Source organism: Triturus cristatus, chromosome 11 (assembly GCF_964204655.1).
Source record: "Triturus cristatus chromosome 11, aTriCri1.1, whole genome shotgun sequence".
In the NCBI taxonomy this organism is placed as follows: domain Eukaryota; kingdom Metazoa; phylum Chordata; class Amphibia; order Caudata; family Salamandridae; genus Triturus; species Triturus cristatus.
The window spans coordinates 178,530,435-178,547,178 of NC_140594.1; the positions used below are offsets into that span (position 1 = coordinate 178,530,435).

The window sequence follows — 16,744 nt, forward strand, 5'->3', positions numbered from 1 at the left end:
TGTTGTTATAGTACCTCAGTTGGAATGTGAGGTATTTTCTTAGATTTAACTTTTTCTACACATAAATGGGAAATAATGAGCGGTAATTACATTTTTGTGCCAGTTTTCGGTATTTGTGCTTAGAGGATTCCACACATACAGCTGGTTTTATACAGCACTGTGAATGGAAAAAACATGCAGGCTAGCTAGATTTAAGTAATGCTGCAATACTACTTTCCTTTATTGGTATAAGATGTTAAATGTGTCGTAATCAGAATGCCAAACTTCTTTCACCAGTACGAAAAAGATCTAACGTATAAATAAGATTTTATATTTTGTTTTCCAATTTTAGGACTAACAGTGAGTAAAGTTGAGTAGAGCGTTCAGTTGATATGGTTTCCATTCATTCAGTGCCAAATGGAATCGACCCATGCTTTCAGGACCTCGACAAATCTCAGTGTGTTGAAATTTCCTCTTTCATAGACTTGCAGCCAGTGTAGGGTCGGCAGGTTTTGCTACCGCACTTTGTTGCTGTTTCAAGTATTTATGAGAGTGTGGTAGACACCGTTTGACTAATCAAGCCTGGATAGCACGTGGGAATTCGCACCCAGAAGGCGGCATTGAAGTGCTCTGTAGAGGGAATGCCCCTTTCAGGGTTCTTGAATGGAAAATCCCTCCCCGATTGCGGAAATGGCTCATGATACAACAATGCATATTCATTAAACAGTAATAATATGCTTAGAATTACAGGGATTGTGGGTGTGGAAACTGATGGAAAAGTATTTACAATAAGGTTTGTTCTTCAACAGTAGATCACAGTAATGTCTCAAGAAGGAAATGATATTAATGGTAAACAATTCCTTCTATAACTGCTTAGGTTGTTAGTAAAGGTGACAAGAATGGGCAGAGCCTTCATTCATGATTGATTCTTCTTTATTTTAGCATCTGCGAATGTTCCTGTCACTGCAATGAATGGAGACACTATTTCACAAGAGACGTCCCCGCTTCCTCAGGGTTGGAATGAATTCTGTGAGCGGCATGCCATCACAACAGCCAAAGAGCTTGCAAAGCAGTACTGGCTGTTTGCCAAAGAAAACCCCCACCATGACATCCTGGCTGCCGAGAATGTCTCGGAGCAATTCACAGACCTCTTCCAGCAGTACTTCAAAAACGAGGTAAAAGAGGGATGTGCCATGGACAAGTGGCGATTCTTTCCTTTCAGTAAAGTACAAGATTACAGAGAAACTGGCAGAAAGGCCCCAGAGGAGTCTACAGGGACGGTTGCGGCCAAGGCAGAGGTTGAGTTGACAGTCCATGCTGACCATTCGGAACTGATACCATGTGACATTGGTGGCCGCCGCTCACCCAAACGCTGTCGTTCTGATGAGCTTCCTACAGTCTCTTCTCCAGTCCCAGGGAGACAGCAGTCGCGCTTCAGCTGTTTGCGGCAGAGTTTTAGGAACTTTTTTCGCAGGAAAAGTTCAGACTCTAGCCATGCTGAGAACAACGAGGCAGAAGTAGATGAACCAACTTCGTGGCAGGGGCTAGCCAAAAGGGTTTTGCCATGGACACTTTTGCGAGATCATGCTTATGAAGTCCGGAGGGAAGGATATTTAAAATATGGGATGGTAGATGAGGCAAGCATGGACAATGGGGCTACCCTACAAAGATGTCGGTTGGTTTTGCGGAAAGTAGGGACTTCAGACAGCGAAGAGTACATATTGGAGCTGTTCGATCCTCCAAAGGTAAGTGTCGTTCATACTACTGTTTTACTGTACTTGTTTTTCTAAGACTGGGTCACATTGTAACATGTTATGGAAAATTGTTCAATTATTATTTGTATTGATATTAAAGTCTTGCATTTCAAGAGGGGAAGAGTGATATGGTTGACATTTTATCATTCAGTGCTTCAATTGCTTGAATACTACAAGAATAGTGTACATGTTTCTTTAGTAGACATGGTAACAGAATATAGGGGTAGTGGTAAATGGATTCTTATGATATTAAAAAAGTAAGTCTTTCTTTGCAGAACTCATAGTAGATACATTATACAGCTTACCCTTGTCTGTGTTGGGCTGGAAGTTAATATCGGAATTTAAAAATGCATCAGATACAACTGTGGAACTAGCAGTAGGAATGGCTGTTATGCATGAGAAAATGTAGTGTTTTTGTGTTATTTCAGTTGGTAGGTCAGTATGCAAACTGCTTTTTAACCATGCACACAATGTCTGCATTGATGTCAAACACCATTGCGCAATCCTGTCATTTACTTACAAACGTATCCACCGAATCTGTATATTTTTTTCTTGTGTGCTGTAGATTTGCCCTGTAAATAGTCTGTCTAAAATATTCCTCATATTTCTCCAAATAATGCAGTATCAGCTTTAATGTTTTATAAAGTGGGTTTTATAGTGATTTTATTTATGGTTTGATGTCTCAAATTGATTTCAGATATTCGCCGCTGTTATAACTACCTGAGTTGTCTGTGGTCTAGAATCTTTTCCTGTTGCTCAAGGGTTGTCAAACTCTCTTCTTGATCCTAGAAAAGATGGTTTCAAACTTTAGGGATTGAAGAGTGCATTTGTTTATTGACCGCCACCAGAAAAGCAGTACATGTTAAGCACCTTGCTTCTGGGCCAATAAAAAGTACCACAACCTCTCACAAAAAGTGAAGCACGCTCAGTGTGCCAATGCACATAATGGGAATTATGACCTAAAGCAAAAAAGGCTAAGCAGACCTACTTCTGCAGTCAAGGTTTCTAATGCACTCTCCAATATTTTGTGAGTTTTTCTTGGAAACCTTAGAGGATTATGATTCATAGGTGTGAAAAGAAAAGGGAAAAAAAGTAGCGCCAAATTTTATCAAATACATCGGTCCGTGAGTCTGAAGTTGGGTAGTAGAAGACAGATTTAGTATTTTACTCCTTTCATTCTCAACAACTCAAGCCTGACCAAAATGCGCTACATCCTGAGAACAGGTAGGGAGAAACGTGCTACTCCTTGACCTGACCAGAGGATGATGGAATCTTGAAGCTCCTAGAGGAAGGGCAGGGTAGAGTTCACCACTGATAGAACCTATCGGGATTCTGGTAACAGCACAATACCGAAACAGTAACCCTACAGATGGTGGTTGACTCCCTACTCATGACTGGCCAAGGTGACTCTGGTCTTTTAGTTCTTTTCGACGTCTGTGCAGCATTTGAGATGGCATACTGTCTAGCCCTGCTCAGCATCCTCTCCATCTAAATGGGTTCAGACTCCTATATCGTGCAGTGATTGGCACCCCCTCCCCCCAGCCACCACCTCCACCCAGTGAGTTGATACTGGCTAGTCCAGATGAACACCTCCAGAGAGGAATGCTTCCTGGTGACTGGCAAGAAAATGCTCCACCAGTATGCAGATAACACACCGCTCTCCTTGACCTCTAAAGGTTGTCTGATTGCTGCCTTTTCCATTACTCGTAGCCTTGATTTTGTAGGCCTATCTGAAGCAGATTCCACCCCTCTGACAAACCCTGAAAAAGACTTAGAACAAGTGAAACCTTTTCCACTGGGTCTAAGGCTAGCTAAGGAGAGACTAAAGTCAGCCGACTTGTGAATATATATTCAGTAGATATTGTTGTGTGTAGATTTAGATTCCGTATATAGGTTTCCTGAATTATGCCTTTATATAGGTACAATTCATATTGCCCTTATTTAGGCATAGAAAATCCAGCCCTTATCTAGGCATTGTCCATGCTAACCAAATACAGGCATGGTCTCCTACATCCGTCAATCCACGTCACGAGTTCTTGGAAAACCAGACTCTCAAGCCTTTAGGAATTTCCCTTGCTTGGATATTGATTTCTCCAAGAACTCATTTATTATGCATGAACATCTATTCCCTAGGGGTTCATTCATGACATTCCGATGCCCAACTTTTACGTCAATACAGGCATTCCTAAACACCTTCAAGGTATAAATATACCTGCACTTGCCCTGGCAAACCACGGTTCCAGTACGGTCCAGTTCGACTGCCTACTTGCGGTTCGCCATGACAAGTTCGGAAGGAGATAGAGTTCCCGCCTGATGCACTGACCAGACGCTGTCATCCTCCTAGCAGAGAATCCAGCTCCAGTGTTTCTGACTCCCCTTGCGGGGAATTAGATATCGAGTCCCGGAAAGAGATTCCAACCTCACACATTCTAAGGTATGGAGCAGACTAGAACTTAGAGAAACTTCTGTCAACTCTTGGTAAAACTAAAACTATAGCTAGCTATACTTTAGAAAACAGCACCTACTTCTTACCTCGTACGACACTTAGGTTAGGTACACTGGGGTAGAACTATTTAGAAGCATCAGATGAGTATTCACATTTTAGCCTGTGTTATTTATGTATGTATCTTATTCATATACGTCATAGCTACTAACCATGCTATTGCAGTATTATTTTATCTTACTGCTAACCCTTTACGTATTGTACTTCGCATCCTGCCCTTCGATTGTAGCAGTTCATATCTCTTGCATGAGAAATAAGACTGTTCAATAAACCCCTTTTTATTGAAACGCCCATCTCTCTATTTCTGTGCAACTCTGTAGAAACGAAGCATTCATGATTGACTGAGTGAAACTGTTATCTATTGTTTCCACGATTCTGAGATTGTTCTGACTCTAAGGGAAACAAAGTTGTCATGTTTATGCGGTTGTCAGAAACTAATCCCTTCTTGTATATTCAAGAAGTTTCTAGTGACCTCTGAGTTAGCTGGCACACACAAGTAATTAAGTTTAATGTACTCAATAGAGACATACTGACCTCAGTCCTATGTCAAAACTATAGTGTATATTATTCCAATGCGCAGAGCCTATCCGGGATATAGGAACTACACTACAATAGTACTGTTGATTCCAGTGCTGCAATTAGGTTAACCCCCGCCCCTTAAAAATTAAAAACGATACCTGTAATTGTTCATTGAAGTGCCATTAAAAAAAAAAAAAGAGATCTATTCTAATTTCTTACGCCATATGTATCACTTGTGAGCTTTCTGCACATGCATCTTTTTACCCAGTGAATGGACCCCGTGTCTGCAAGCCATGAAACCTGAACTGCTGTTAATTCTTACCTGGACTAGTCAGTGAAGGTACAAAAAAGGATTTGTGGACATGGCGTGTTATGCTTGTTTCAACATTAACATTCATTAATTAGCTGTGTAAAGCAACCCTAAGGGCCAGTCATGGATGGGGAAAATAGTTACTGTAAATATTTCACTGGAACCACTGAGGATGCATAACTGTTGTGCTTGCATGAAAGTGCCTGAGAGGCTTATCTCCAGGAATAGTTATCTATTCCACCCATTTCTACAGAGACGAGTATTGAGCACATTTTCACAGGTCTGCCTAGATTTACACTGTTCTTAATGTGTGCCAGTGATTGCCTTGTGATCACCACCAGCACTTATTTTTTCCCCCCGGTACTCTTTGGTTCATAACATGATACAGCAGATAAATTAAGCAACTGCAAGTCTCCATAGAATATGTGGTTGCACTAAGATTCAGTTAACTAGAAGCATGTTTCTTGAGAGCAAGCTTTCCTTCCTACTTGTTTTAGAACAGAATAGCTTTCTGTGATCCGAAAGGGCTATTCTATGCTGTGTAGGTGGGTGATGAGCAGGATAGGTTTGCATGAGTTAGTTGTAAGTGTCTTGAATGTAATATTGCTGGTAAGTTGCATCAGTGGTTCAGGTTCATCATTGAAAGTCCGACCTGGGCTTCCACATCACTTTATGCATAAACCAGCCTGACAGCTCCGTTGTTGCAAAACCAGTGCTTGCTCCATCCACTGTATCTTTAGACAGTTTGTAAGTGTCTGACGATGCTACGATTGGCATAAATAAGCGCATGAAGTGCGCCCCTGGCACCCTCTGCTACCTGTCCTGCTATGCCTGCACCTCCGCATCCACACTACTCGGGCAAGGACATTGCCAGTGACCGATCAAAACCTTGCCACAGAATTGTATTGAGTGGCCAGACAGAGCTACTATTTGCGGAATTATTTAGTGGTATGGCGCAGCAGGCTGCTAACACTAGCCTACATAGTGCCTAAACTATACTGACTTGCCATAAGTTGCTCAGTACCTGACATGACAATTAACCAGCACACGGGTTTCCGATTTCTTAGGCCATCCGTGCACAAAGTTTGAATTGTGACTTACCTGATCTGGTGGTGGTTAGTGCAGTGAGTCGCTGATATTTGTAAATCCTCCCAACATGACTCCCACTTTCCCAATCACCACTATCCATGGATGCACAAACCTTGTACAGAAGGGCATCAGGATATAGCGTTGAATGCATATGCCTCAGTATTGAATGCATTAATTGTAGGGATGGAAGTAGGATCACAGGGTGTGACAGCACCTGCCCTCGCCCAGAGCTGAACCATGTGCAGAAATGTGCTGAGGAGAGCTGGGCCCACTGCCGTAACTGTGAGAGCAAGCGGTAAAAGAGACTGGAAGCGAAACCTTCTCAAATGTAAACCAGCCATTGTTGAAGATGCAAAATTACTGGGTTTAATTTTCACCCCAGAAAACCACCCGAATCTGTCTTCACCCCAGTTAACCTGAATCTGTATGTACAAATCCATGCCTTTGCAAGAGGCACCCAACGAGAAATCGAGCTCCTCCGGAAAATCAGATCTGTTATTCTAACTGAAAAGCTTAAAACAATAGTGTAGTTACTCTCCAGATTCAACTATGGAAACTGACTGGGATACCCAGACTCCACCTAGCTCTGCTCAGAGCAGCCCTCACTGCTGCAGCTCGGCAAGTGTTTGGTTCTAAAAACATATGACAACATCACTCCCATTATGATCAAACTCTAGGCTCTTTGTGGAGGCCAGAAGGCCATTATAGAACACTTGGGTTGTACACAAAGTTCAATATGGACTAACACCGAGCTATATGGCACTCATTCTCGTTATTGCAAAAGGATCCCACAGCCTGCCAAGTGTGAACTCTCTTCCGCTGTTCTACAAAAAGTACCCTGAACACTGAACAGATGTTTCTCTGGGAACGTCCCACAATATGGAAAGCCACCTTACCTGCATTAAGAACCAACTAATTTATCCCATTTTCAAGAAGGCGTAAATTCCTACTTTTCTATTGACACTTCCAGCCATGATCTGACTCACTCCAGCTGTTATTTAGAAGGACTATTGTGGGGGTCCCAGAAAATGAGATGTAAATTGGACAGTCTGTTAATTCTTCTTGTAATTAACTTGTATTAAGTGCTCTGCTGACCTGGTGAAGGGCCTGGTTTGCGCTATATATGAAACTGCTTATAAAAAAAATATATAAATAAGATCTGAAACGGTTTTCCCTCGATTGGGTTAAAACTGCAGCTGGTCACCTCTGTATCCTAGAGCGAGAGTCTATCTGTGGTCGACTGCTTGCCATCTGAGATCGGCAAGGTACTAACTACAGTGTTAACCTGGCTAATACACTTTGCTGAGCATCTGGTCTGCTGCCTGCATTGTGTGATTTGTAACAGAACAAAGAGGCGTCTAATGGGTGCGAAGCTGCCATCATGCCTACATGACCCACTTCTGGGAAAGGCCTGGCCCACCAATGCCCAGCTCTTCATACATGCATGCACTTTAAACACAAACGTACATCTATCTCTTCTGCGCATTTCACTTTAAAATTTAGCACAATCACATTTAAGCATATTGTGTGCGTGTATGGTTTGGTGCATGTGTGATTTATAATTGTTTAAACACATAAATAGCACACTTTGCTAAGAATATATGTAGTAAGAATATTTTTCCTCGGCCTTTCGGGACAATCTGCAAAAGATAATGCAGACCTTATTAAAAGTTAGTGGAAATAATGAGAATGTGCACTGAAGTAAATGATCAAATGTTGAATGTTTACTCCCATCACATGGTTTCCCAGTGAGGAGCCGATATCACAGGGTGGCAGGGAAAACAAGCTGAAAACCACTGTAAGTGGTGGATTTACAGCTCATTTTTCGGAGGCTTTGAACTGCCCCCCCCCCCCCCCCCCCCCCCAAGGTACTTCTTGGCATGAGGCTCTGCACCCTCCTGGGCCCCACCCCTTCTCACACAGATTGTTCAAGGTGGCAGGTATGATGATTACTTGTTTATATCCTTCTCCTCCCCCATGCAATCATCTCTCTCACACCTCTTTTGCCTACATATTTCATTTGTAGAGCTGAGACAAGGTTGCTGATTTGAAAGGCAATGCTTGTTAACCGTGCTAGTGGTACCAGTGCCCATAATTAATTTTTAAGACCACCTTAGTCTGCGTGTTTGTCCCTATGGAGGGTTAAATCATTTGTGGGGATACGTCCAGTTAAAATGGCATTACCTGCCCACCCCTGGAATAATGAGGACACTGGCATAATGGTGGTAACTCCCGGCCTTTGGTTGACATCCATGGTTTGAGGATATCTGCCTTTAGTGTACTCTTGGCCAGTGACATTACAATAGCCCCCACAGTGCGTGGGGCCCCAAGCTTCAGGGGCCCCCTCTGGCACTGTGTGTGGACGGCGGGCTCTTGACTGGGTCTGGAGCTTGGGCCCCCCCCTATGTACTTTGCAGGGAGGCCCTCTCAAATGTTGTTATCCGCTGCTCCAGGCCCGAGTCGAACAGTAGTAGTTAGACATATCATGGACATTTATTGCATGTAATTGTGTTACATGAGCATGCAAAACGGATTCTATCCATATTTGGCAGTAAGTAGTACATGTGAGTAACTGGTTAAAATCATAAATTGATGTGCAGAAATATGGGTTTTTTTGTTTTTAGGATACAACGGTTGATTTTAAAAAAAATAAAAATGATCAACATTTCTTTGGGGTCATTACAAGGTGATGTTTCGGGGCAGAATGATTTGTATTGGCACATATTTATTCAAAAAGGAATATTTAAGCCCCAATCCTTACCATTGTCTGAAACCTTTAGATGTATGGTTAGTGTAGCTAGTCTCTTTCACAGTACCATAAAGTCTCTGTAAAAACAATGACTACTGAATGTCTGTAAAATCCGTTTTGCCCTGTTATACAGCCTTAGTTTGTGAAATGTACCTTTTACTTTTCCATTCTTTCCCTTCCAAGGAAATTACCAGTTATCAATACATATTGAAAATATAACTGTAAGAATGGAAAATTTAAATGTAGAAGCATAGGGCAATGTGAAACTGCATTTTCTAAACTGGCTTTTTAGACCTTGTTTAGGGAAATTGTGCTGAAAATGCACTGTTTTGCTACTGTTTTTCTCAAGATGTATACCTAAAACCTTGGCGGATCACGTCTTGATTGACACACAGTGTAAGTATTAGAAGATATTGTGCGCACTCTAAAATTCACTTCGTCCTCCCCTACCCGCACATCTGAGTGTTCACTTTGCTTGCATGTGGTCATTCTGGTAATATATTATGCCTCACCACTTTGAAGGATTATTAACTTCTACTAATTTAGCAGTTAACTTGCCCAGAAAGTATTTGGTTATTTTTGATTTATGTGTCAGATATAGGATTGTGTAATCTGTTTTGTAAATCACATGGAAACATTCAAGATTCTTAGAGCAGTAAAACAAACTACAGCCGCTACCACCACGGACTCGAGCCTTTCTTCCATCTTTCTTTTTTCCCTCTCAGGGCATGGAGACATTCGCAAGGCATAAAAAATTCAGAAATGCAATTTCAATTTCATTAAAAACACTTGCAATTTCATAAATGGAAGAAGCAAACTTTGATTACACTGTCTCATTCACATATATATGGCATTAACCTATATAACACAAAATGAAACGCACTTCCTTATGTACCAAGTCATTACTGTTGCTCATCACAATTTATGTTCATATATCATTAAATATGTGATTATAGATATCACCAAAGTGTAAAATAGAAAAACAATACTTTTCCCCCCCTTTTTTTTCCTTTCGTCCCTCCCCCCTTTTTTCCCCCTTTTGTTTCCCTTTCCTTTCCCACCCCCCTTTTTTTTTTTTATTTCTTTAAGTATTGTTTTTATATTGTGCACTTTGGTGATATCTATAATATTGTGTGTGTGTGTAAGATGACAATTTAAAAAATCAGAATACCACAGGGAACATCTTATTGTTATGGTTACTTGTTTCAACCCAGTACCATTTGTGTGAGAAGGGTCTCTCTCTTGTTTTTTGGACATTCGCAAGGCTACAGTATACATTTCAGAAGCAACCTACATACATAACTTAGCTGTCATTGGGTTGAAAAAAATGTGCAGAACTGATGGGTATTTATTTTTCATCTCCCTTTTAAATGTATTGTAATAGTCACATTGTGCTGCCTGTAATTTGAGTGGCTGGTTAGGCTTGAATTTCTTTTTGTCATTTTTAATGATTGTAAATGATAGTAAAATGCATGGCGCATCTGAAAGGCTTGTTACTAAAACAATGTGAGTAAAACTGGCACATCTTCGATATTTTGAATTTTTTTTTTTTTTGTTGCAACCATGTGATGACCATGTTTAAGTGGCAATAGATTTCATTTTGTTCTTTGGATTTTCTTGGATTTTCTTTTTTTTAAAAACCTTTTTAATTTGATTTTAAGCATTAAAAAAAACAAAAAAAAACAGTATTGTCATTGGAAATGATTACGCATTCTTAAACCTGATGTTAGTCTCACATATGCAGTACAACTGGTGTGTGGAGAGTCTTGTTATGATCGGATATCGTACTGAAGGAGGGTTATATCATATAAGGCTGGTTCCTCTTTGTGTGTGAGTCTATCGCTACGTGGTAATTTTGCTTGAGGGAGTCTATATTGGAAGAGAATAGTTAAGAGGGAGTAACTCCTATTGCGGGAGAACAATCAACTGTGAACAAGGAAACACACTGGGGGGGTCGCGGGGTAGAGGTGGTGTAGGTAGGTGGGTGGGTGCTTTTTAGGTCTCGCCTGAGCCAGCGCTTTAGCGCTGCTCTGGCGAGAGCTATAGAAAGCGGGATTTGGGAGTGCAAACTAGTGCTTTTGAGGCCGCCAACTACAGTGCATGTGCGACGGGCGCGCGCACCATTTGTCAGCCTGCTGATCACTTTCGCGGCTGCTTTGATGTTCTCAGTGAGCCGCGCGGCCACTGAGAACATCAAAGCAGCCGCGATAGTGCTCACCATATGCCAGGCTTCCCTGTGTTCACCGCCCCCCCCCCACCCCTCTTCCATGTTACCCGTGAGGCTCACTTTCTCTTTTATGGCCACGGTTTCATTTTCAGGCTGTAGTGTCTTCGAAAGAGTAATCTGTTCACTTTCGAGGTAATTTGAGTGCGCGAATGGTCATTGATAAAGTAAAGCTGCCCCTGTATCGGTATTTGAAATCACTTACATTTTTTTATGTGCGACTGGTGGCCAAAATACCACATTGATATTAACTATGTTGATGGTTGCCATTCATTTCTGAAGTAATCACAGAATTCAGATGCTTCACGAGTCAGACTTTTGCGAAATATTGTAGCCTGCTGCAAGAATGTCAATATGTTTTAGCAAACGAAAGTCAATAGCTCTGGATTGCTCAGGATGCCCTAGACCGGTGGGTCTCCTGAAATACAATGCAAATAATGGGTTAAGATGAATGTTTGGCAGTCATTTGATTGGACATGCAAGATGCCTTTGTTTTGTATTTGTACTCAATCGAGTGCTTTTCTCCATGTGGAGTTGGTTAGCTTTGTGAGGGTAATGCCTCGGTACCTTGGGTGTTTGTCATAGTAGGAAACGAATGTGCAAGCATGCTTGTTATAGGCAGTGGCCAGGGTGTAATATCTTTGCGAAGCTTGCCTTTCGTGTGGTTGCAGTAATGAAGATAAACAACCAACATATTTTGCTTTCCCTCGCGGCTGCCACTGCAAATTTTTCCTGACATTCTGAGCACGCAGTGAGGGCTTTGGGAAATATTGCAGGTATGTGGCAATTGCTTACAAGTGTTCTGTTTTGGGGGTATTTGAGCTCTAGCCTGGAGCTTAAAAGTGCCCACTCAGTTTTATTAAAATCTCCATGAATGATTCGAGAGCTGCATGGGTCGTCTTACTTCTTTTCTACCCGGATCCCAATCTTCTCTTCTTTCATCAGTGCCACATTCCTTTTCACTTGCCCCTCTAAACCCTTTGTCCTAGTTGCCGCAATTCTGCACTATGAAGCCGATCATAACAAAAAAAGCTTTTGCAATGCAATAGGTATCGCATTTGCAAGAGTTTGAGCTATTGCATTGTAAATGGCAACGCCTTTTACTGCCGTGTTGGTTTTTAAAACAAATAAAAAGCATGGTCATTTACAATGCCAATAGCTTAAACTCTCGCAGATGCGAGACCTAATGCATTGCAAATGCTTGTTTCACATGTTCATGGGAATGCGATAATAGGTGAGGCTTGCTTTGGATGGGTCTCGAGGTGGGCTGTCTGTGGCGTTTCCTCAGATAAGCTACATGGAGTGCTCTGATGAGGGGAGGTACCGTTTGCATCTGTGGGAGTGGATGTACCATTCGGTGTCTCCAGCAATTGCTGTTATATGGAGGGGAATTGGGTCTTTTTTGTGGTATGCCTAAATCAATGGAGGAGTGCTGCCCATTCTTTGGAGATGCGTCACTTGTGCGTTCCTCGAATCTCTTGGTGTCGAAGAGCAGTCTCCTCGGATGCTTCCCATTTATTGACTGCTCCTTTCCAGACCACTGGTGGAGTCCCTGTGGGCGCTTGCCAGTGCATGGCGATGCCACTTTTGCCAACAGGAGGGTCAGAGATGCAAATTGTGTCTGAACTTTACAGTGTTTTCAACTTCTGAATATACCTAGTGCGCAGGCCTCCCATGTAGGTATTTGGTGAGCCGTGTCACCTCTCTCACTGTTATAGATTGCGTCCCAGTAGAGTCGCAGGACAGTTCCATAACATGTGGAGGAATGTTGCACTAGGGGCTTGGCAGTGGGGACAGGAGAACTGCGAGTTTAGATAGTAGCGCTGGAGTCACTTTGGCGTTAAGTACGCGCGATTTGTTTTAATTTTCAATGCACATATTACAGCCAATAAAATTGATTCGAACTATCGCACCAACAGGCCCATGCCAGTCCTGTTGGCTTAATAATTGGATTATTAAGTGGGATGGGCGACTATCGACCTCCAGGAATAATTATAACCCTTGTCAGAGTAAACCACTAGAGTAAATCAATCTGAGCTCAACCCCCTAGTAACAATGCAGACAGGCTTAACTTGGAGGCAACATGTCAGGTATTTATTCAGTACCAAAACAATAATAAAGTCGAAATGTAGAGCCATAAATATCCCAAATCAAATTTGAAAATGGAGTTAAAATTATTAAACAAATTAACACCAAAGTGACAAATCAAACAAGGGGAACTGGAGAGATGATGATTTTTTATTTTTGTACATTTTATGCAGGAATAGCACCAATAAGAGCAAACTGCCAATGATATTCAATGATCGCAGTAAACCAGGACCTAGGGGAAATTTGAAGCTGACTGCTATGGAGCCCGGGTCAGATACACCAACTAGGTTCGACCTGGTCAAAGATTTAACCATCTGACTTTAGTCCTGCTATGTCCCGATCTGACAAAGAGTACACTTCTAAAGCCCTCATGAATTCAGGGGAGGCACTTGCCAATGACTGACAGCAGGGTTCAATCCAGGTCCGGTTGTCACTGGTTAGCTGGACAGTTGCAGAGAGCAGGTCCAGTCCTTCCGGTCTCTTCTCAGTTCCCAGACAACAGGTCCCATCCTCTTCTGTTCTTCCTCAGGTCCATTAGTGCCACATTTTATGCCTGGCACAAGCTGGTGGGTGGGAATGATCGCTAGGCACTCCTTAACAAATCATGTAAAAGTTCCCAGGGCCAACTGTCTCCACTTTTGGCACTTTAAACATTGCAAAAGACTGTAGCAACTCTAAACATGGGTCCTGAAGGCTGGGTGTGGGTGTGGGTGTGTGTGTGTGTGTGGACAGTGTACAATGGTAATCCTATTGTCCTCCCACATCTATCACTAAAATCCAGTTTGAGGAAGTAGTTGTACCCCCAATAAAATAGAAATCTGGTAGAACAAAAGCAGTGTTTTCCAGCAACCATACAGTGGATGCACCAGAATTGTTTTGGCATTCTGTTTCCTTCCTTTCAAATTTCCCCCCAGTGTTCTATGTAAAATCCAAAGACTGACATCTGGTGGGACAAAGCAAATCCTTCAGCAAGCAGACCGTGTATACACAAGAATTGTCTTGCCATCCTGTTGTTGGCATCTGGAGTGCACCCCAAGGTGTTGTATGTAAACCCAGCAGACTTTTCAATTAGACTTTGACACTGTAGTGTCAAAAAGGATTCACATAGCCTCCACCCTGCATATTGTGTGTGCTTCAGAGGTGTGATCTCTGCCCAGTTCATACTAGTCTATTGTTTACTCCTGATATGTAATTCACACCTAGTCAAAGCTAATAACTGGGTGAGATCTGGCAGTGACGTGACTTAACTTGAGGGGGCTCCCCTGCACTGTTCATGGAGCCCCCCCCCCACGCTCTGGACTCAGTCAGGAGCTTTAAGACCAGGGGCCTCACTGCCCTTGCACAATGCCAGAGGGGGCCCCCTGGAGCTCGTGCACACCTGCACCACAGGGCTGCGGGTGCTATTGTTACGCCACTGAGAGCTGGCAGGGTATTATGCTAATTAGCCTTCTAACAGTTCAGGTAGGTAAGGGGTAGCTTTCTAAAAGTTACTTTTCCTTAATCTTTATTAATACTCTGACTTTACCATTGAATTAGATTTTTTAATAACTATTAAAAATAGTTTATTTTTCTAGCAAGTCCCATTTTGGAGATACAATATTTAATCTTTACTCTGGTTTTCTACATAGAAGAGCTAGCACTGCCGCAGTAAAAATCACTTTTGGGTGCTTGTTACTGTAAGGACATGTCAACATTAAAGGTCCTACTTTTAAAAACAATGCACCCTGCCTTGTGGACTACAAGGCCTACATAGGAGTGACATATTAATATTTAAAAACTAGGGCTTGACCTGTCAAGAGGTTATTTTGATAGGTCGAATTGCAGTTTTTACATTGCTACAGTCAGGCTACACAGAGTAGGCCTGAAGCCGTATTTGCAAAACAGCTGTAGTGTATGGTTTAATAGGTGCTGCAGTTCACTAGTGGCTTCTAACTTCCACGCCCTGTGTACATTTGTGCCATACAGGGCTTAATTTGAAAAAAAAAAAAGTGCCAGGGCTCTTGTTAGTAGGCCACTGCAGCGTGCACCACATGCTGCCAATGATAGTAACACAACTACCAACCATAACATTTCTACAAGTGTGACATTTTGGACTTTTTGAGGCCCCCAAAGCTATAAGATTGGTTTGGGAGGCAGGTAATGGTCTGCTTTTTTTTACTGAACATAGCATTAACAATTAACATTTGTTGTGGGCATCCCAAAATTAGCTATACAGCACCACCTTGTGGCAGGCTGTCACAAGCACCGGTGCTGACAATTAAGTGCCAGTGCCGAGCATCGGAAAGCACTAGCTCAAATTAAGCACTGGTACCATATACTAGGGACATGTAGGGAAGTTAAATGTACCAATTAGCAGTATCAAAGGGGATGATGGCCGGAGTGTTGAACAAGGCAAGCACTCACCCCCAGCCAACTGATCTGGGTTTAATCCATCATCATTCTCTAGCTCACTTCGCCACCCCAGTTCAGTTGACTGGGGGTGAGTGTTTGCAATGTTCAACACTCCGTCCATCATCCCCTTTGGTTTTTCCCAATTAGCAGTATGCCAGTTTGACGATGTTTAAAAGGGAAGCCCAGGCACTTTACTGCTGGTTGACGGGTGAAGTGCACAGATTTTTAGCCAGCAAAAATATATTTTCAGCAAAAAGCAAATAATTTGTGGTGACTACGTAGAAAAGGCTGATTTTCTGCACTAATTTTACCTGTGCAATAGTTGTTTAAGAATGTGTGATGTATCTTTTCCATGTTAAAAAAACTAACTATATTTATCACTATAATAAAGTACCAAAATGTTTTATAATGCATTCCATAAACTGTTATCGAAAATGGTCAGTCATGACTTTCTTGGACTCTACCCTAGGAGTCCACACAAGTATCTTCTACGTACTCTCCGAATCCCACCCTCCTGAATTCCATGATTTGATTCTCTGAAACAAAGATTTCTGCATGGATTGTCTCTATACCAGCATGCGATTTCTTCAAGAATCGATATGAGGAAAGACCTATACATCACAAGAGATGTTCTGATTAAATATGGAGGAACTGATTATTTTCCTAAATTAAAAGCCACACTCATTGGCAATCATTTTGTTCATCTTATAATATTATTATTATTATTAATAAATGAAATTACATTTATATGGTGCAACTATTACCCGGACATTTCCCGGCGCCTACGGACCCGTGCAAGAAAGAGAAGGGCAGAACTCTAGTGGTTAAAAAGCCACGGTTTCAGGCCTTTACGGAATTTGCGGTAGACAGTTTTGTGGCGTAGTTGAAAAGGGAGTGAATTTCATAGAGAGGGAGCTAAAAAGCAAAGGACCGTCCGACCATACATGCTCGTTTGATCCTGGGGACTTGAAATGTTAACTGATTCGAGGATCTCATGCGATGCGCAGGGAGGTACGGGTGTACTAAGGCACTAAGTTAGTGTGGTGCTGTACCCGCTTTGATCCTATGCATGTAACAGAGGACTTTAAATTTAGGGCGATTTTCCATCCTGAGCCAGTGAAGGTTGCGGAGTGACCCT

General features: G+C 42.1%; 1 protein-coding gene across 1 annotated transcript in view; it reads left to right on the forward strand.

Moving 5' to 3' along the window:
* The window catches only part of SH2B3 (SH2B adaptor protein 3), a 503,879-nt gene that overhangs the window by 107,802 nt on the left and 379,333 nt on the right, over positions 1-16,744 (forward strand). The window contains exon 3 of the mRNA XM_085636309.1: positions 922-1,724. Coding sequence (XP_085492435.1) covers positions 948-1,724 — 777 coding nt within the window. The 5' untranslated portion in view covers positions 922-947. The remainder of the gene's footprint in view (positions 1-921; positions 1,725-16,744) is intronic.